We start from the raw sequence: 22,045 nt of genomic DNA, 5'->3' as shown, positions 1-22,045 counted from the left end.
GTTGTGACTGATAGTTATCATTCAGGTGGGGTGCTTTTTTTAAACAAATGCCCACATAGCAGCTATAAAAGAATTTTAATGCAGGCATTAAAAAAAAACATGAAAAATTAAAATGATGAAATTGGCTTACCAATCAAGGAATAATAAAAAAAATAATGGTAGATTGTGGGGGTTTTTTCCTCCATCTGTTCAACTGGAATTCACCTGTTTCACTTCTGAAGGTCTTGTCACACCTTTCAGTGTTAGGTAGATATCTTTTCTTTACAAATGAGCTGAGCTTCAAACTCCTGAAGAAAACCAACAAAGTAACATAATTTCCCATGTTGTTCTGATAACTGATGGTATTCCTGTGACCTCTGAATATCTAAGCCTACTTGTGTGGTTATTCAAAGTCCATGAACTTTAGATGTCATGTTGGAAACATACGATTGGTCAGGATATGAATGTTTCTGGCTTTCCACATAAACTGGATTTTCACTTCCAGAATGCCACCTGTTGCAAATGATGCAAAGCAGTATTCTTGAAGACTGATGTGACTTTCCTAAAATTTCTGAAAGCAGGTAATACCCAGCTATAAAACAGTCTGTTCAGAAGAAACCAAGCTTTAGGTGGTTAACAGAAGAATTTGTCTGCTGCATCAAGTTCAATGGGTTAGATATTTCTAAAACACACCAGAAATCAAATCAGATACTGCCGTTAGTGGCATTTTGTAACATCATGAAAACATTTATGAAACAGCCATGTAAATTGTATTTTATGCTTTCTTCAGGGCAATTTTCATCTGTATACACTATCAGGTATTAACAGTATTTACCAAGTGATAGAAAAACATAATATTTTAAAATGTCAATTGATAAAATGAGGTTTTAAAAGGAAGAAATTAAGATAAATAAGGACGTTTAATCAGTTCTTAGTTAACGCTGCAATGTTAGTGCATTCGTGCAGCTGTAGACCAGACTTTTGACTGACTTTCCAAGCTGACACTTGGATAAGTATTTCTTCTCCCTATTGTAATTTAAAGACAGTAATGTCATTCTTTTATCTTCCCTCTGTGTTTCTTCTCACCAGCAATGACAATGCAGTTCATAAGCCATCGGTTCCCTGACTATCATGATCCAACTATAGGTGAGTAGAGATTATTTCTCCTCTTTATCCCTTTCAATCTCTGCCTATTCAAGGTTGCCATACAGTGAGAAGCTGCTCCTAAATATCACTTAGACAAAAAACAGATTTGTACACTTTAGATTAAACCTTAATTTTGTGATGATGATTAAACTGTGTCATGGTCATACCATAGTTACTTCTTCCTGAAATGTGTTGTACAACAACAGATTTGTGGCTTCATGCCTTAAAATTATTGATGAGTGGGCAATTATCAGCACAGAATACAAACCACAAATGTTACAAGACAGAAAATAGTCTTTATGGTGTGTTTTTCAACATTTTGTTATTTTAGTACTGTTTTCCACTATTAACTTTCTCTAGAAAAATCAAGTGACTACTGATTTTAATATACTACATTTGTGCTTTGCAATCACATACTCTGCTGACTCCATCAGGTTTACCTGCATTATAATCTTAAATAATGAGAAATATTCACATGCACCTGCAATACACTGAGATACATCTTAGCTGCTGGCCATTATATGACTATAAGGCTGGAGTACAATGGTACAGTCTGAGCTGAAAGAGAGATCTGGAATTCTAGTTGAATGAGTTTCAATTTCTAAACCAGTTAATTCAAATAAGCTGTGGAAAAAATTTGTCTCTGAAATATTTGAAATGTTTTTTTTTTCCTTTTTAAATTGTGTACACATTTGGAAAATATTTACAGGGAATAACCCCAAGTAATTTAATGCCTTGAGCAGCCCTGTGTTGCTGTTGTTGTATCAGGTAGCATCTATGCACGTCTTGCCAGAGACCTGGTGAACACTAAGTTGAGCATGAGCCAGCAAGGTGCCCTTGAGGCAAAGAAAGCTCATGGTATCCTGGACTGTATTAGGACGGCTGAGAGCAGGTGGAGGGAGGTGATCCTTATCCTCTTTGCTCAGTACTGCTGAGGCCATATCTGGCTATGGGCTATCCAGTACATGAGAACATTGGCATAGTTTGGCCAGAGAGTCTGTGGAGCCTCTATCCTTGGAGATACTTACAACTGTATAGACATAGTTCTGGGCAGCTTGGTTTAGGTGGCCCTGTTTGAGCAGAGGTTTGGACCAGGTGACCTCCAGAGGTCCCTCCCAGCCTCAAAAATTCTATGTCTGTAATGTTAAGAATGGTTGTCAAAAGAATTCTGTCCTTGCTACTGAGCATCATTTGGGCACTACTATAATTATTAATATAAAAGAATATGTGACATCAAGGTAGAGCTAGGCATCATTGAATGTTTGTTCATTTGAGCGGGTTTATTAGTGGTACTTATACTAAAAAGTCCTTGCATGTTTAGGGACTTTCCATGTGTAATATTTAGCTATACCGAAGAGAAGATGTCAGAATCTGGGCCTGATAAATCAGAGGCACTGAAAATATCAATATGTACAAAGAATACTTAAAAGAAAAAAAAAGTTTATCCACCCCCTCAGTGAAAATGATTATTTGTTATATTTACAATTTTCAAATATTTCAAACTAAAGTTTACACTCTATAAAATTACTGCTTTGCTAAATAGAGCATCTAACGATACGATTTCTTTTTATAAAATTCTTTCTATAGTATTCCACGTTTCCTGAATAGTAACTCCTGGTAAATTGTAATATTTTAATGATGAAAAAAATAATAATAAAATGCATAAACTTTTTGTGCCACTGGTAATTTTATAACCATTAAAAATATTGCAGAATAAAACTGAAATCTGTCAACTCTAAAGAAGATAAAACTACTATGAAATTGCTACCAATCCATTTGTTTCACTCAGGAAAAAATAATCGTTATATCTAATTGGAAAAAAGGAACATTAGTAATTACTGACAACATTAAGTTATGTACATACACCCATCTTTATTATTAACTATCCACCTCCCAGCTGTATTTATCCATATATTGTATCTCGTCATAATCTCTAACTTATTGGTCTCTAGACACTACCACAATATGAATAATAGATAATCATAAAGAGAAGGAAAGCTTATGATGCATTGTAAGTACATACTGCAGGAATGCCTGGAGGACCTAATCAGGATGAAGGTCTCCTTGAGTAAGAGAGAGCTTCTGCTCAGTTAAACCAACACTCTAAAGAGAGAAAAGAGGGGGAGATAAAGAACAGGGAAATGGAATATTGGATTCAAGCTCACACAGCTGGCTAGAGGCAAAACTGGAAGTATGACTCTTGAGTTTTCTCTGCTCAGCACTTCTGTCTCTCAGAACATGCTGAGGACATCCTGAGAAAGGTTTATTTCTATTCATTCTCTAAAACAGGTACTAAACAGCAGAGGAGTACAATCTTGGGCTAAGTACATACGTTTCCTCCTGGGTAAATTTGTGATATGACCCCTTAAAACTGGACATAAACCCAAAGAACAGATAGAAACAATCATTTGTTATCTGATCTGTAATAAGAAACAAACACATTTGAAACTCTCAGCACACTTGAAAAAGTCTATACTGTTGAGACTGCTTTTACTATTTTTGAGCTTCGAGTCTCATCACAGAATTAATCTTTTTTTTTTCTTTATTTTTTTTCCTTCTAGTGTTTTTTTTTCTTTTTTTCTTTTTTTTTTTCTTTTTTTCCCTTCCAGTGGTAGGCATATTTTAACTATTTTCCATCAGCTAAAAAAAATATTAGGTAAACCAGAATGAGCATATCCAATGCCAAGACTATGCTGATGCCAGGAGTTGTCAGAGGAGGGGTTATTTCTCAAAGGTTGCAAGAAGGTAGTCACAAACATACTTTGTGTCATGGAGAAGTTACCGTGTTGGGACAGGTAGATCTGTCTAGCCAGGGGTTTGTTTCTTCACCGTAACCCAGCAGCAGGTCATGAGGAAAGAAAAAAACCCAGGCCACATATGAAATGTACCTTCACTCTGGCCAAGTGGCAAAGCAGAATATTGAACAGCTTTTCAGTGGTGTCTGGCATCACTGATCTCACCGACATCAAAATATTGTTTTTCCTTTGTGTCATACATTTTAGGCCACTTTCGCTCCTCAGCAATTTCTATCCCGTTTGGGGAATTCATGAGCTATCCTGAACATCCTGGTCATTCTGACCTCAGGTTTTAGTGCACTTTGAACATAACTTGTTCTGCTTACCCATGGTTTTATTTGTCTTTGGTCACTTAAAGGAACAAGTTTCTGTTCCTTCAGGTATCACTGAGAGGGTGGTATTCCCTGGAAATAATAAAAAATGTTCTATGATGAGATTAAGTGATAATTCAAAGACTTCCAGCATTACCAGCTGGCTGAGTACTGTTCTCTAATTGAGCTTTAAGATAAGGTCTATTGTGGTTTGGCTATTTTTGTTTTACAGGGACATAAGAATCTAATAACTACCTATATATTTTTTATTTTTCCTAAAGTTCTTGCACTAGCTACTCTATTCTCTATGTTTTCTGTGATGTGTAATTGTGGCAGCAGTGAACACAATGCTCAACTGTGCAAATTTAACCATGACTTAAGTAGTTAGCATTGACAGAATTGGTGCTGTACCTCCTTGTGCTTGATGGGGCTTTCTGTAAGAGCTGTCCTAATAGAAACAGATAGGCAGAGAGCTGTGAAATGGAGGGGCCTTTGTAAATAACATCATTGTCTTTGAAATTCCAGAAGCCTTTCCGTTTTATTGGCAAGACTTAAGTGACCCCTGGGGCTACTAAATGTTTACGATCATTTTGACCATTTTCACTTTTCTTTGTCCACCTTAAGCATCGACATAGGAGCGGAATAATAAATTCAATTGGTTTTCTATTTCTGTAGATTCTTGTGAAATATATTAACATCTGGGCAAAAAGACAGGGGACACTAAACCGTTCCCAGAGCACATGACCAGAGGACTGATATAATTTGGTTGGCATTCTACTTGAAAAGCTGAACCAAGCCATACTCAGTTCACACAGGGGATCCACAAAACCATCTTGTATGGTCAGTTAGGAACACATAAAAAACCTGAAACAAGGAAGCTGGCTTTGCTTTGGTTTAGAAATAAATGGCTGCCAACTGGTTTCCATGTTTTATTTCCTAAAAGCCGAAGTCCTTTCAATCCTAAGAAATGTTTTGAAGTTTGATTTTTTTGCTATAAAGGGTACACTTTATGTCCCAGCCTACTCCTTGGTCCATAGAATCATACCCATGGGCAATTGACTTTTGAAGATTTTTAGAAGTTGGAGGGTTTTTTTCTCCTTATTCTATTTTTATTTTATATTTCATCTGCAAACTGATAAGACAGTAAGCTTTAAGGGGAGTCTAAAGATGAGAATATGTTTCTCTTTTGTCTAGTCCAGCATGGGGATGTAGTGAAAATTGCTTGCTATTTCTGATCAGAGAATACAGATAAGTCCTTTCACTTCAATATGCTGCCAAATGTGCTTCCCCTTCCCACTTCTGCTTCCCTCCAAACACAGGGCTAGGAATTTATTCTAATAATTCCGTAGCTTTAAAAATCCAGAGGCATTGTTTTTCCCTTTTTTGTGACAGTCTCTAGGAATGTCACACTCTTTCCCTATCACTCTTTTTTATTGTGGTTTCAAGTTACGCTGCCAATGCAATGGAGATTCCTTTTGCTACAGCGACTCATATCTGTAGTAATACAGTAGAAATAAACAATTGGAATATAATGGTGCTTTGTTCTTACAACTTTTTTTCTGTTATCCACTGACGTTTTTGAAATATTACAGGGAATCCTGATCACAGAAAGCTGCTGCTGCTATGAGATGATATAGAATTTTTTGTTGAAAGGACATTTCAGTTGCTGTATTATGTGATGCATGTGCTCATAGATATGTATGTCATACATACATATATTTCAAACATGCTAACTTTGATCCTAAAAGAGCTTTGCAAATAGAATTATTTACATGTTTTTCTTTCTGTGTTTATAAGTTATAGAAGGGATATATACACTTCTGATGAATTTTCTGGATGTTGTGATGCTTAGTCCAATACTTTTTAAAGTCCACGAAATTTTTAAAGACTAGTATGGGGTTATTTGAGGGAAGAGGCTGCTTTTTGTTCTGGTTTGTTTGTTTGTTTGTTTTGTTTGTTTGTTTTTTAAGTGGTGCATTTTTGTTTACTTAGGAATTTATTCAGAGAAGTCATATGTACAGTGTGGATCAGACATATCGTGTCAAAATAAATGATGACAATAAATGATACCTTCTGAGGGATGAAACTGTCTTTTGTTTTTGCTGGTTGTCTTTGGAAAAGCTGCTAAGATCTTGAGAACCTCAAACTCCAGACATTATATATAGATATAAATAAATATTCATACAAATAAATACACAAATAGGTGTCAGTATTTGTTTAAAATATAAAGTAAACATTGATTAAAAAATTAAGTGCTACCTGAAGTGCTAATTTTAATGCTGTCACTTTGAGTTAATGCCACTTCAAGATAAAACAGGAATAATGATTTTGTTTCAGGCTTGCTACAGATGTTGCAGTTCAGAATTTTGAGACAGATATGTATTTGTTTTGTAAGTAAATGGGGAGGGGAAGGATGAAATTCTTTTAGTATTAGGCTGTAACTGGGCAAAATTTCAAAGGTTAGTACTTCATGAAAATGAAATGATTTCAGCTCACATTTAATATTTAATTGTAGTCAACAATGGGAACAATTTCCAAGTGGCAGTGGATGTGATCGTTTTCTGGAACAAATGGATAAGAGCAATTTACACTCTGTACAGTCTTTGGCAATATCACAGAGAGTTAATGTGAGTAGAGTGGCAGGAAAGGAACCATGACATAGTGTAGCAAACTGGACAGCCTCCAAGATGCTCATTAACCATGTGACTAATCTTAAAATGAATACATAATGCAAACGAGATGCGAAAGCAGCTTCCTGTTTTGGTGAGATACCACTGAATAAGATTGTGTCAAATGAGCAGTTGAGGGCATTAAGACTGTGTCAATGTCAAACTTTAATTGAAATGGGTGTGGGATGGGAGGCACTCTAGCATTAAGCACATGAATTTCCATGAGGTTTCCTAACGAAGTAATGCATTCACCAATGCATCAAATAAAACACATTTAAACTCATCTTTAATAAGACAGTGGAAATGCGTGGGTGAATTTGAGAAAAAAAATAAAAGATAAAATGTGACTGAAAATATTCTGAGGTTATAAAATACGTACAAAAAAATGTCTGTGTTATAAAGAATATTCTAACTGTTTTCAAGGTACAATAATGAAAAAGGATAAAGCAAGGGAAATGCAAACTCATTAGTAATGACAGAATGAAAAAAGACTAAGATGAGACATATCTCCTAGAGCAGGAGAGGGGCATCTTGCCACAAAAATTCTATTCAAATGCATTTTTAGGGTACAAAATTTTCTAGATCATTTCTAGTCACCTAGAACATATATATGTATATATTCCATCCCTAATTTCATTCTCATATTGTCATTCCCATTTTCCCAGAGTAGATAAAGTATTTATGATGGACTGAACAAACCACAACTGGATTTGAGCTCCAAAATTATTATTATTATTTAAAATCATACAATCAGTAGCTAAATAGTCACAATCACCTTTCATTCATCATTCTCCATATGTTTATTAGCCTTATCTGAGACTGCATAAACAACTCTTATCAAATGATCTGGAAGCAGTACTATTTGTCTCTAAACACTGTCTCCAAGGCTATTCAGACTGATTGTATGGACATAGCTACATTTGTGTTCCATATTCATCATCATTTAAAATGAGCAATGAAGATTATGTAGGACTACTGGTGTCTGCATTTGAATGATATTCTTAAACCCATGTTTTATTATTAGTTGTTTGCTTGTTTGTTTTTCCTATCTGTTGATATTATCCACTTTATATGTCACATTAAGATGTTAATACTCACTTTCGGTATAAAGCATTCTGACCTAACCTACATGAAGAGCAAACAGTGATTATGCCTGCTATGTTAGGAGTAAGACTCACTTCATTAATTCATATTTCAAGATTTCAGATTCAAGACTTACATAATTAATTCAGACACCTGAATTAAAATGTCTACACAAAAGCTGTGTATCTAGGTTCCAGTTATGTGGGGTTCAGGGATATTTAGGAGTGGAGATCTAGGTCTTTGCTCACTTCCCTTATAACAGGCTTTGAGAGCCATTCGGGGTGTCCTACACTATCTTGCTTTGGTCCTGGATCCTGATCTAGAAGGCTGTGGATCTCCCACAGGTCTTGTGTCATCGTCACCTGGTCCCCAGTGTGTGTGACATAGGATCAGGTGGACCAGATCTCTTCTAGTCCAGTAAATGAAAGCCAGACAGGGTTCCTGAGACCACATCAAAAGGCAAGTGTCATGTACAGGCAACTGAATAGTGTCTATACTTCCATGAAGGGTAAGGGGATTTTAGATACTTACCTTGCACGTAGACATATAGTGTGTAGCTGTCTAAATGTAAGTGCCTGAAGCTGAATTGCAGTGCCTTCCCTGATGGCTTGCCAGAGCAGGGACTTTCACAGAGCAGCATGATATCTTTCAGAATGCCTGTATGATGCCCTGCAGTGAAGGGAGGAAAATGCAGAGTAGGACTTGCCATGCAGAATCCTTGTTAAGTGACAAAAGAATAGGGAACATTGGCATGTGTCTGGCAGCATAGGCGCTCCCACTGTAAGACTGAAAAAAACCCCCATGAATAGAGGAGGAGGAGGAGTATTAGGAAACCGACAATGCAAAAGGCACCTAAGCTGCTCAGTTAGTTTAGATTTCAATGAGGCAGCAAAATACCTTCTGTTTAAGGTTGTTGTTATATCCCACCATGAAGGGAAATAGAAATTATTCGAAGCCATGGAGAATGGAGCCTGGAAGATCATAGCAGATCTTTATTCTCTGTGATGGAAACAATTTGATTAAAAAAAATAATAAAATCCCATTTCTCTTGGAAATATTTTTTTTTTAAAGGTGGTAGATTCTGTCTAAAGAGTAGATTAATGGATCATCTCTCAACATTTCAGTCTGAGATATATCCTCTAACTTTAGATGCATTCTCAACTCAAGACGAACTTTGATTCTTTACTCCTTCTTCTGCTGAGAACTTCAGTATTTTCCTCATTAATGAAACAGCCTGGCCACATTCTAAATATGCGGTGTCATGCAAATACATGATCTCCAGCTCTGCTGTTAAGCTTCCTTTCTTGGGACTTTGCTTTAACAAGTCAATTATTCAGTTCAAAACAGTTTGCAGAGTTCATGTAAGAAAAAACCAAAGCAAACAATTACATTTCCCTGTCCATACTCAAGATTAATCACCTCTAAAATCCTGGACACACACTTATATCTGCTACTGCTTTGTCACATTCATATTTTCTTAGAAATGCAACTCATCATGCAATTATTTCAGGACTGTTTATACCAGGTGACAACTTGCTGTCTTTTAGCATTTTCAAAGACTCGGGAAACAGTGCGTAATCCAGGAATTTTCCTTTGCTAATATCTCTGATAATAAACACTAGCAGACAAGCAAACACAGTCTGTATCTTCCTAGGGAGTAGGTGCGTCTGAAAGCTGTTCCTAAAGTTGTCATTTTCTCCCTTATCATTTCACCAAACATCTGCTCAGAGGTTAGAGGTTAAGCAGAACACTTTGAAAAACATTTAGACTTGCCATTTAGTCTTGGAAATGCAGTTGTTTGTCTGTGTCACTCATGCCCTTAGAAAATTTACCGAAGCGGCTACACTAACACATTTGCTTCAGCCATGGTGGTACCAAGCAGTAGCTAGTTATGAGTCTGTAGTATACTGTGAGGTGTCAGGCAAAGAAATAGTGCATAGAGGAAACCCGGTGTAGAGCTATCTAATTTCGTTACCCTAAACCGTGGACAAAGAATGATGCACAAACCTTCACCAGCTATGAACAGACTTTGGTGGCTCTGCAACAGACTGTAGTTTTGTCAGATGAGGTGAGACAAATCTAACAACTCATTTCTGTGGAGAAGGACGAGGTCCCACTCTTCATCTCTGCCCTTCTCCCAGCCTTGTTGGCTCTCTGGCATTCATCTGACAATTTTTTTTAAGCTGATTCAACAGTAGTCCAGAAGAAAACTAAGCCACCCCAACACAGAATAGACGTCTACCAGGGTAGTGAGTTTAATCACTGCGGTAAAAACAATTCTGCAAGCTCAAAAAGTGGCAAAAGGGATAGTGTAAAACCACATAGGGGGAAATGGGACCATAAGCAAGAATGAGAGGAGAGAAGAGATCCTTTTATTTCTGGGACAGGCAATACGTGAAAACTGAGTCAACCATCTGATGCAGGGTCACTATCAGAGACCAGCTCCTGAGCCCAAATTTCTTCTCGGGTCAAAGTTTTTTATCAAAAAGAATACCGATAACGACCTGTGCCAAAACTGTAGATATCCATCAAAGGCTGTTGAAAACGAAGATTTTGCTTCCACCTCAGAAAGGTCTTTGAAGTGCAACCAACTCGAAGCTGACAAAATATGTCAAGCAAAACTCATTGTGTAGGATTCCTTGGGCTACTGGTCACTCTCCAAAAGAGGAAAATGGATTAAAAGGACTGTTGAACTTTTGCGGCTCTACTTTTTGTATTTTCATTTGGAGCATTTATTTAATCGGAATGACTTTAAATGATAATCTGGTCAGTGATCTGACTTCCTTTTCTCCCATGTTTCAGAAAGCAAACAAACAGGTGAATGACTCTTTATTTCTCAAACATCTCTTCCCAACATCTGCTTACCATGGCTAGAACATGAGACAAAAGTGTTTCTCCTGCATGTTGCCATGAGACCTGTGTTGCTTGTTCACATTAACTCTTAACGGTTAATACTTATTATTTCCTATCGTCCATTAACTCTTTTTGTGTTAGAGGTAAGGTACAATCCTGACTTGGCCATCTTCTCCACTGAATAGAGTGTCAAGATTAGAGCATAGTGTAGAGCCCTTCTATTCCTTCTAGAGACCTCTGACTTTTAATTGTATATCTGTTAAACAGAGAGAGAAGGAAAACAACCAAAAACTGTATAGAAGTGTGACCTGGTGGCTTTTATACTTATGCGCTGATTAGCCAGGTCAAAATTTAGGAAGGAAAGAAAAAGCCTTTTCTTATAACTGTAACAATATAAAAGCATGTATGTGGTAAATCTTTTAATAGTATTAATACTAGTAATAATGATAATAATGAAATAATTTAATGGAAATTATTTCATAATTATATATACCATATTAAAAATATAGAATCCACTAAGATTATAAACCATTGTAAAAATATTTTTTCCTCTTCTACACAAAATAGGCCATTTTATATTTTTTTTTTTACTCTAAGCTTCATACAGGTAGAAGACCTTTATCTCAGCAACAGGTGTTTTTGATTTGACTCAGTGCAACAACCCTCAGTTCCCCATGCTTTGGTTCATCAAGTCTCTAATTGATCCACCTAATAAATTGGAGTGGGAAAAGGAGTTGAAGGGTGCTTCTTATCACAGAAGAGCTTGTCCTCAGAGCAGAGCTTTTCAGGCCTACAGTGATACTCCAAACATTGACCTGTCATAGAAAACTGGGACAGCATCTCATTCTTAGGTTCTTAGCTATTGTACATTTTTTAGTAGAGTTTCATATTCTCATTGGATTGAACCACTAATATAATCTGAGGAATTCAGTTCCTAGCCTGTAGATCCTGACTGGGTTTAACCGTGAGCAAAGTGTGCATCTGGCTGGTGACGTTAAGGCAGGAGACTTTTTAAGTTTATCTGGAATATTAAACCACAGTGAAGTCACACGCAGGTTGTGGGTTTTAATTCATAATGTAAATGTGCTGAAGTTCTATAGCATGATTCATCTCACCCTAACATGTGCATCTCAGGTTAGTCAGATAAATAATGCTTTCAAATGTGAAATACTTTAAAGGAAAGTTTAGCTTCTTAGGGCTAAAGCAGGGTGGAATGTTATGTGGCAACTGAGGGGATTCAAAGGTCCTAGGAATTAGATGACTGAAGTTACAGTGAACACCTAAGTCACTCTGTGGCTTTAGCCCGGTAGTTCTGTCATAGATATCACAACCCACATACTGTGATGATAATAATTATTAGGATCATGAACTTAGAAGCAGCTTGCAACCCATAAATAGGGTCATCGGTGGAAAACGTGCTTACTTATTCCTTGTATATCATGATTTGTAAAAATACTCCTTAAGTGATTTTTGAAATTGGAAGAGGCACAGATGCTATCATTTTCTAGAATTGGATGATTTATCATGCTCTATTCAAAATTCTTCATCACAGGACAAATGTTTCCATTAACCTTTCTTTCATGGAAGCCAGCAGCCATCTACACCTTACTAAATCCAAGGCAACATCGCTGCTAATAGCCATGCAGATGTAGTCAACTTGTTAATTACTCCTCCTGACATGATAAGAAGTGAAGTCACATCCTCCCACTCAGTAGCACAACCATGGACTTGAAAGAGTAGTGAAATTGCTACCTGCTATTCTTGTTCCCCAAGATAAGGGTACTTGGACTCCTGTTAATTATCATGTTTTGATTAAACAGGAGTACTTTGCTCGCTTTGTTCATGTACAACTTTGAAGTAAATGACATTTTTTTCTGGAAGCAGAGAAAGTAATGATATGCCTTTATTAAATATTAGTAGCATTATCTAAATTAAAGTGGCTTCTAACAGAAAAGCAAATGCTGCAGGAAAGGTTTGCCCGAGTTATCTTTAGCCTTGATTTGCGAAAATGCTAACGTTTGTAAGAAATCCTATTTTCTATTTGAGAACTCGTTCTGAGAAAAATATTTTTTACTCAAATAGTCTTATTCACATGGGTGGAACACTTTATAAGCAACATTTAGCTATTTAGAAGGACTACAGTACAGCCTAAAGAATAGCTCAGTGAATTTTTTGGGCAGCAAGTCATAGCCTGTGTAGCTGTTCATACAAATTTAGTCACATCTGTGCATGCTTGCAGATTAAAATCATAAATGGTGGCTTTGTTGATAACAGCATTTGCTCCATGGCTGATAGTTACTGTACTAGGCCAAACTATTCAGATTATAAGACTTTGTCAGTCTTTTACCCAATTCTCTGCTGTTTCCCAGCCTCTCTACAGAATCCCATCATTTATAGGAGGTGACCTATACTACATCCCACGGAATCCTACATTTCACAATATGTTGTTATATAAGAATGCAATCAGCTTCTCAATCCATAAGTCTATAAGAAGGAAGGAATTCATTTTTTTTTATATGAATTGTAGTTAAAACTTGATTAGAACTCCTATGGATTCTGTTTTCATGGGCTCTTGTGAACATGCATTTTTCTTTTATTAATAATTACATTTTCAAGGGGGAAAATGCATATTTGCAACTAGGAGAAAGTTGCAAATAGCAAAAAAAATAATATACTGTAGTAGAATAATAAAAAAAAAAGCCTACATTTCTATAACAGAAGAGATTTGTAGTGGATTTTTTGTGTTTAATTTTCAATCTGCTCCTGGACTTGTTTATTTTCAGGACTAGGTAAGTAGTTTGAGACATTGCAGGTACTCCATATAGGCATTAATTTACAACGCTTTCTTTTTGCACTTTCAGATACTCTCAGCCTTATAAGCCTCTTTGTGTTTGTATACACAGGTACATGCACAAACACATAAACCCCCACACAGATATATATATATCTGTATATGGCTAATCTCCCTACAATGAAGTACCTCATGGGAATGGATAAATATCAGTAGTCAGTTTAGAAAGATCTCTTGGCTTATTGCATCAGAATACTGAGTTGGGAACCAAGTAAATGAACTGAGGCATACAAGTCAACAGCGAGAAAGTGGTCACTGTAGGGGGGGCAAGCAGCAGTGGAGAGGTGGTTCCTGTAATCAGTAATGTTGTGAATGGTGGGTGGCTTTGGTTGATTTCTGTGGAGCATTTGCTACTATGAATACAGGTTGAGGGCGTTATGTTCACATATACTGTTACAATTTATTTGCACCATATAAAAGCTTCAAGCCCTGACACACACCTGACACTTTATATGTATGTATGCAATGAGTTTGCATTGCTGGCCACTTAGGTCTTACACGTTTGACCTTCTTTGCCTGAAATTGGTATCTTATCTTGATTTTCTGTTGTATGTTGTGCTTTGCCTATTTCTTGACAAGTGCATGTAGATGAAAACCTCTTCCCTGAAATACTTTGTGCAACAAAATTACTCTAATTCTGGTTCTTGAAAGCCACCCAGGCCATTGCCTCCTTTTCCAACTGTCTTGTTAGTAAACATCATGATAATAAGGACCCAAAGGGAGAAGACAAACCAGATTTAACAGACCCAAAAGTTCAATTCATTCAGATTTCTGTTCACACACAACCTTGTAAAGCACAGGTGATGCTTCGTTTTTGTGTGCTTACCACTGAACTGAGATTAAGTTGCTCTTGCTTCCACTGCTTTTCAGCAGAGAATGAAAGGGTACCACAATAACGGAACTGCAAGCTGACATTGAAAAAGAGGTGCTTCTACATATCTATAGGTACAACTAGAGGGAAAAAAAAAAAAAGAAAAGAAAAAAAATAATAAAGAAGACAACGGAAGTGCAATGGATAAGCCATTTCCCAGGTTGGAAGGCACTGGGTGCATTTCAGGTCACCAAGAAACCTGCCACGTAAGTACCCAAAGCTGAAAATCAATCAGGCTCCTTCAGCAGCTTTGTGTTATCAGTCTTGCCCTGCAGAGCACAGATCTGAAACATTAGGCAGCCCAACAAGAAGGGGAAACTTAATTTGAGAGCAGCTGTTTTAAGACAGATACATAATGGTGTTAGAAGAGGAGGACTGCGGTGAGGTGAGAACCAAACAGAATTCTCATTAGGCTGAGGAAGCTTTTAGCTTTATTATTGTAACCAGATGCAGACAGAGTGCAGGCAATGACAGTCACAGCCTAAGTCAGAGGAGGGAGACAAGCATATTGCAATGAAGGTGGCTCAGTTAAAAACAACTAATAACAAATAGTCAGCCTTCAAGGGACTTACTGGACTTAAACTCAAATATTTATTCTGTTGCAGCGATTCTGGATGCTCAACTGGTAATATCGGCCCTGTCACCTCCAGGTATTTAGATACCGGTTTTCCTTGATGGTAGCAGGATTAAGTGCAGAAGTTTATTTGAGGATCCAGGCATAGTCTAGCTATGCTTCTGCTTTCCACTGAAGATATTACCAGTGTTTGTTTCAGGAGGACAAAATCAACTAAAAGTTATTTTAGTTGTTCTGCTCTTTTATTTTCAGACTTAGAAAATAGAAGTACTTTGTTGCATTTCTGTTTTCATTGTTAGTTCTTGAAATTGTGAATTATCTCATGAACAATGAAAGATTTATGTGTCATTGAAGATACAGGAACCTCCAAGACAGAATGCAGTAGTTAAGAGCATGTCATAATACTGAAGAAAGGCTAAATAAAAGAAACGAAGAATTGCATCTTCACCTGAAATTAATAAGGAGAATTGGAATGTATAACAGTAATATACATTTGAATTTATCAGGGCTGTTTGGAAACAATGTTACAGAATCTTTTCAGAAGACATATGTAGCTGAGACCTTGGTTTAATATTTTATCTGAAAATATGTTTATGGTAATTTGAATGCTAAAGCGAAAACTGAAAGATAGGAAGGTCTGTGTTTCTCATCATGCAGCTGAATGTATAATGAATAAATATATGCATTCCTTTTATGATACGCACTTAACATGACTTTGTTTTTTTCTTAGATTATTTTAATTTTCTCAAGGCCTTAGCTATAGTCTTTCTATAGGAGTAAAGCTAGCAGACAGGTACCATCTGTAATAAATGCTGCATTACTTAGCTACTTCTCTTTCATAGAAACAGCAGAGATGTTCAAAGCATGTGGTTACTGAAGGAAGGGTTTCTGTCCATGCATTTGGCAAGGCAGCAGTCATTTGTGCTCTGTCCTGAAAAGCATTATCAGGATTCTTCTACCTGGAATGATGATGTCTGTTACCATCACTTGTATATGTGGGAGCAGGCAACTTCTGCTGTTAACGTAAAACTGAGCAAAGCCTGAAAGACCTGACAAAGACCTTACCAAGCTAAACAAATGACAGCATAATGGCAAACACAGCTCAACGCTGAGAAATAAAAAGCAGCAGCACTGGAAAGAATAATCTGAAGTCTCTTTAATTGCTGTTATAATGTAGAATTACGTAAAACTAGACAGAACTGGAAATGGGATATTTAAGTATCCTAGCTACTAGTCTAGTACTAATTTCCCTACTTGCCTTATTTTCAGGGTACAGCTACCTATGGATTTACAGAATACCAGGCAATCAAAGCTGTCAGTTCTACTATTATAAGCCATTCGTTGCTTATCATGTGTGCATAGCTCATAGGAAGGCAACCTCTGTGACTTGGTGTCCTTGTCTGCAAAATGCTGATAGCAATGCTCACCCAAATTATAACGCACTCATACTCCAGGAAAATAATTATATGCTAAGGGAAATTGTTAGACCAATGTATTTTGATGGGCAATTCCTATGACATGCATATTTTTATCTCACATAGACAGAGTTTACCTGTAGTAGTTGGTACAGTGGTTTAAGTTGCTGTTCATCCACTCTCTTTTTATTTAAAAATTCTCTGTTATAAATAGAAACAGCACACATCGAGACAAAGGCTCATGATAACCCTACATTCAGGAGCATCTCTGGATTAAAATGCGTATGTAGCAAATAATCTAAGCACATCAAGAGCTGGGTCTCCTGCTCTCTCTGGCACACAGAGAGAATAACAAGGCAGAACTCCAGGTGTGGCTGACAGAGCTTGGACTTCCTTTCACTAGTTTGGCACCTCCTTAGCCAAATCAAATATCTTTTGGCTCATCTACATATGTGAGAATCCGATTGGGTTTATCTGCAATTGATAGTGTCTAAGACAGAGAAGAGAGTATTTATTTGGAAGGAATATAGAGCAGAATTAAGAAACGGAAGAAAGAGGCAGCTGACCTATATTTCAGGTACTGGAACATGTCTGTAATGCAGATGAAAAGCCCATTCCAACTCCCCTTTAAATCGTACACCATCCAAATCTATTTGTCATGAAGCAGTTACCTGCTCATAGCTGAAAAAGTGCTTTGATATATTTTTTATGAATCTAGCTTCTCCAGCACTAAGATAACTGATCGCAACACAATCGTGCATTAATTATTGTACTTCTGTCTCCAGAATGCTATCCTATAAAAAAAGGAAAGCTGAAAAACAAGGATTTAGTCATTTTACAAAAAAAGAGCCAGATAAAAAAAGGCTTAAGGAAGAAATTTTTTCTTTTCTTACAAAGTACTATAAAGGACAATCAATTAAGAAAAAAAAAAACAGTTAAAAAATGCCTTTTGAAAAAAACATTCTTTGTTGATATCAGTAAGATATTCAGTAAAGGAGGAAAGAATTAATAATAAAAAAGAAAAGGTGTCATTCAGAAAACATTTGGAAGGCTGGGGTTTGGGTTTTTTTTCCCATCCTGGAAAAAAGTAAATGGTCAGTAACAATTCAAGGCAAGCAGTATAATTTTTTTAATCTGAAATTTGTATCTCTTTTAATTTTTATTTTTAATGTTTCTAAGATACAAAATTCCTCAGTCCATATTCTCTATGAAAAAGGTAAATGATCATGTAAAAAAAAAAATGTTTTACCAGATATTTTAAGTATCCATCTCATATATTTATGCATTCACATATTATACAGATTATAAGGATGCAGGAGTTTTTATTTCAGTTTTCTCTTTGGTACCCTATAAAATGTTCATTCTTGAACTCTATGTTTTAACCATGGTTATATCTTATGGCAATGTCAATAAAATCATTCCACTTTTTTCTTTTGGTTGTTATTATATTGAATCTTTCTGATACATTTTACCTAAACGAAAAGCTGAGGCCTTACAGTTAGCCCCAGAAAAAGACTAATACTGAAATTAATAAAAGAAATATAGTTATTGTCTGATTTATTGTCTGATGTCTGATTATTATTCTTGTCTTTTTTTTGTATGTTACCTTAATGCTTTACTGAAATGGCAGCTGGAGTTTGGCCTTTTAATAAATTTCAGTCCTTAGAACTGCAGGATGTAAAGTCCAGATACACATGGCTTAGCAGCTCCCAATTAAGTTTAAAGGGAACATTATGTTACTATTACAAATTAATTAGGTGAAAGAAAACGTAATGTACTCAAACACTGTGACTAGTGTAAATATACCCAACAGCATTTGTAATAATGTGAATAATTTTTAAGGAGAGGCAATTAGACTGTGAGTTTGCTAGTGCTCCTGATGAAGACTTTCCTGCTGTGTTTTATATACACTCAGATGCTATTTCAGTGGAACATCTTTCCTTCTGTTCTCAGCCCACATGTAAAACTGTGCTTGTCTCAGATCTCAAGTTTCTGTTTCCTTAATGTGGCCATCATGTGTACTATGTCTGGACTAAAAAGGCTAGCCACATTGTAGTCCCTTCTGAAATTCTGTAGGGAGTATGTGAAGACACCAGGTTTCTGCTTAGCATTATAGCTGCTAATAAAATATTTTTTTAAAAAAATAATTAACTGGGCCTGGCATAGAGACATACCCAGCTCTTGGTCTCTAGGAGGCTTTTTTTTTCCAGTTAATGCTTCCACTCCGTTGTCCAACTGAGTACAATAAAGACGTTTGTCCATGTAATCCCTCACTTAGATGTATTTCCATTACTTCCCTAGAGGAAATAATAGAAGCATAGAATCACAGAATGGTTTTGGTTGGAAGGGACCTTCAAAGACCATCTAGTTCCAACCCCCTGCCATGATGGGCAGAGACACCTTCCACTCTATCAGGTTGCTCTAAGCCCTACTCAACCTGGCCATGGGCACTGCCAGGGATGGGGCACGCACAGCTGCTCTGGACAGCCTGTGCCAGTGTCTCACCACCCTCACAGGGAAGAATTTCTTCCTTATATCTATTCTAAATCTACCCACCTTTAGTTTAAAAACATCACCCTTTGCTCTATTGCTACAGCCCCTACTAAAGGTCCCAGTTTAAAAATGTTGTCTGTAGACCAGAACTAAATGGCACAGCTCTTCCACTTCTCGCTTGTCTTCTGGGTCCATATGACATGAGGTGGGAGACCTGGTTTTCCATTTATGTGTCTTCCTTCTACCTCCCTTGCTGGAAAAATTCATTATCCTAGTAGCCCAGGAGATGAGTCAATACACATGGTAAATGGAAAAATAGTGCCTCTCAAAAGACTTAGTTGTGTTTGAGCATTAAAAGCTGATAGGTCATAAATGGGTGTTATGGTCTGGTCTCTGGTATGAGCGTGTTGGCTCAAGATATCAATTGCCTTGATAAGTGTGGGCTTTAGGACTTCCTTTTAAATGAGCACCATGAGAAAAGTGGTCCTTAAATCTCCCATATATTTTCCATTCAAATACAGGTTGAGGATATCCCTGCTTTTCACACCCCAATTGAAGATATTGTTAAGCTTTTCTAATATCTATACTATCCTGCTTTTTGCACATGTGCAGAGAAGGAATATTGCAAAGGAAAGTCATATCTCCTTGTTTCATCCCTTGGGATCCCATCATTTCTTGGGAAAAAGGCAAATACTACAAGTGAAAAGCATCTTCCGAAATCAGTTGCCTAGAAAACCATTCATATTCATGTATTTGGCAAATGCTAAACAGAATATTTTTCACTACTGCTAACAGAAGATGTTAGCATATATTAATAATGAAAATGGAACAGTGATTCTGGCACATCTTTGTGGAAGTGTTTTAAGGTCAGTAGTTTGAGAGAACAAAACAAAATAACATGGGTTTGTACATTCTGTGTTATCTTTGCAAATTAAAAGGGTTACAAACAGCCTTACTCTGCTCCAGCTTTAAGCTGAAACTTTACTGATTACAGTGTTGTGGTATCAGGGTAAACCTGGAGCTGCTCAGGAGGGTATTCGATGTAGATATCTTACAACTACTTACTGAAAGCTATGACTTACACCCAGAGGTCGGTGGGTCTTTTAGATATAACTAACCCAATTCATTTCCTTAACAAATAAGAATGATTTATTTAGGTTCCAGCTTCATTTTTATCCCAAGTACCATTTAAGTATACAAATGTCTTTCTGCATTGCACTGTTTTAAAGCTACTGCATTAAAACTTAGACCAAGTAGACAGACAGGACCACAGCATATCAGCTTTAAAGTACCCAGCTGCAAAGCCAAGAATACAGGCTAAATTTATGCAAGTCATATGTTAATTATGTATGCATGAATGTAATGCAAATGGGCACCCACCTGCATGGATATATATTAATAATACCTTATAGTATTAATAGAATTAATATGAAGGAAATACCATAATTTATTTTACATATTTTTATATTTATCTTTTCATTTTTAGTTAGGGAAAAAGATTAAAAAAAAAAAAGAAAAAATCTACTGCATGTATTATTGTAATGTCATAATAGATTACTTATATTGTAACTAGACTAATTCACTCCATATAGTCCCTCTTTGGCATTGAGTTTCTTGTTCAGCAATCTCTAGAAAGAGGTCTATTAACTGAAATTTACATTGTTTGGAGAGCTCTGGCTTTCTCAGCAAGGCAATGTATCATACAATTAATTAAGTCTCTGGGTCATCCTATTATCAATGAAATTAGGTATTTGTTTGAAGCAAGGTATGTGCCTTAGTAATTTGCTGAGCTAAGGCATGTGCAGGACAACTGGAGGATCAGGCCCAGCCAGCATGGGTTTATGAAAGGCAGGTCCTGCTTGATGAACCTGACCTCCTTCTACAGCAAGGTGACCCATCTAGTGGACGAGGGAAAGACTGGATCTCATCAACCTAGGCTTTATTCTCTTAGGCCTTTGACACCATCTACCACAGCATCTCCTGGAGAAACTGGCTGCATATGGCTTCAACAGATGTACTCTTTGCTGGGTAAAACCCTGGCTGGATGGTCGAGCCCAAAGAGTGGTGGGGAATGGAGTTACAGCCAGCTGGTGGCTGGTCACAGGTGGTGTTCCCCAGGGCTCGGTGCTGGGGCCAGTGCTGTTTAATGTCTTTGTTGATGATCAGAATGAGGGGATCAAGTGCACCCTCGGTCAGTTTGTAGACAACATCAAGCAGGGTCTGCCGGAGGGCAGGAAGGTTCTGCAGAGGGATCTGGGCAGGCTGGAGCGATGGGCCCAGGCCAGTTGTGTGAGGTTCAACCAGGCTCAGTGCCGGGCCCTGCCCGTGGGTCACACCAGACCCCGCAGCGCTGCGGGCTGGGGCAGGGGGCTGGGAACTACCTGGGGGGAAAGGGCCTGGGGGCGCTGGTCGGCAGCCGGCTGGGCATGAGCCCCCCGTGTGCCCAGGTGGCCAAGGAGGCCAGCAGCATCCTGGCTGGTGCCAGCAGTGGTGTGGCCAGCGGGAGCAGGGCAGTGCCCGTCCCCCTGCCCTCGGCACTGGGGAGGCCGCCCCTGGAATGGCGCGGTGGGCTCTGGGCCCCTCGCTCCCAGACAGACCCTGAGGGGCTGGAGCGTGCCCAGAGCCGGGCAGGGGGCTGGGGAAGGGGCTGGGGCACAAGTGCTGTGGGGAGCAGCTGGGGGAGCTGGGGGGTCAGCCTGGAGAGGGGGGGCTGAGGGGAGACCTTGCTCTCTACAAATACCTGAATTGAGGTTGTAGGCAGGAAGGTTAGGTCTCTTCTCCCAGATAACAACCGACAGGATAATTAAAAACAGTCCCAGGTTGTGCCAGGGGAAGTTTAGATTGGTTTTTAGGAAAAAAGTCTTCACATAAAGGGCTGTCAGGCACTGGAACATGCTGCTCATGGATGTGGTGGAGTCACCATCCTTGGAGGTATTTAGAAGGAATGTGGATGTGGTGCTTAGGGACATGGTTTAGTGGGCTTGGCAGCGCTGGGTTAACAATTG

At 37.8% G+C, this 22,045-nt stretch overlaps 1 protein-coding gene across 1 annotated transcript in view; it reads left to right on the top strand.

The window, feature by feature from the left end:
* RIT2 (Ras like without CAAX 2) overlaps positions 1-22,045 on the top strand; it is a 178,754-nt gene that overhangs the window by 49,942 nt on the left and 106,767 nt on the right. The window contains exon 2 of the mRNA XM_037373951.1: positions 1,069-1,125. Within this exon, the coding sequence (XP_037229848.1) occupies positions 1,069-1,125 (57 nt within the window). The remainder of the gene's footprint in view (positions 1-1,068; positions 1,126-22,045) is intronic.

Source organism: Falco rusticolus, chromosome Z (assembly GCF_015220075.1).
Source record: "Falco rusticolus isolate bFalRus1 chromosome Z, bFalRus1.pri, whole genome shotgun sequence".
In the NCBI taxonomy this organism is placed as follows: Eukaryota; Metazoa; Chordata; class Aves; order Falconiformes; family Falconidae; genus Falco; species Falco rusticolus.
The sequence above is the reverse complement of the archived record's forward strand: the minus strand, read 5'-3'. Positions and strand labels throughout refer to the sequence as shown.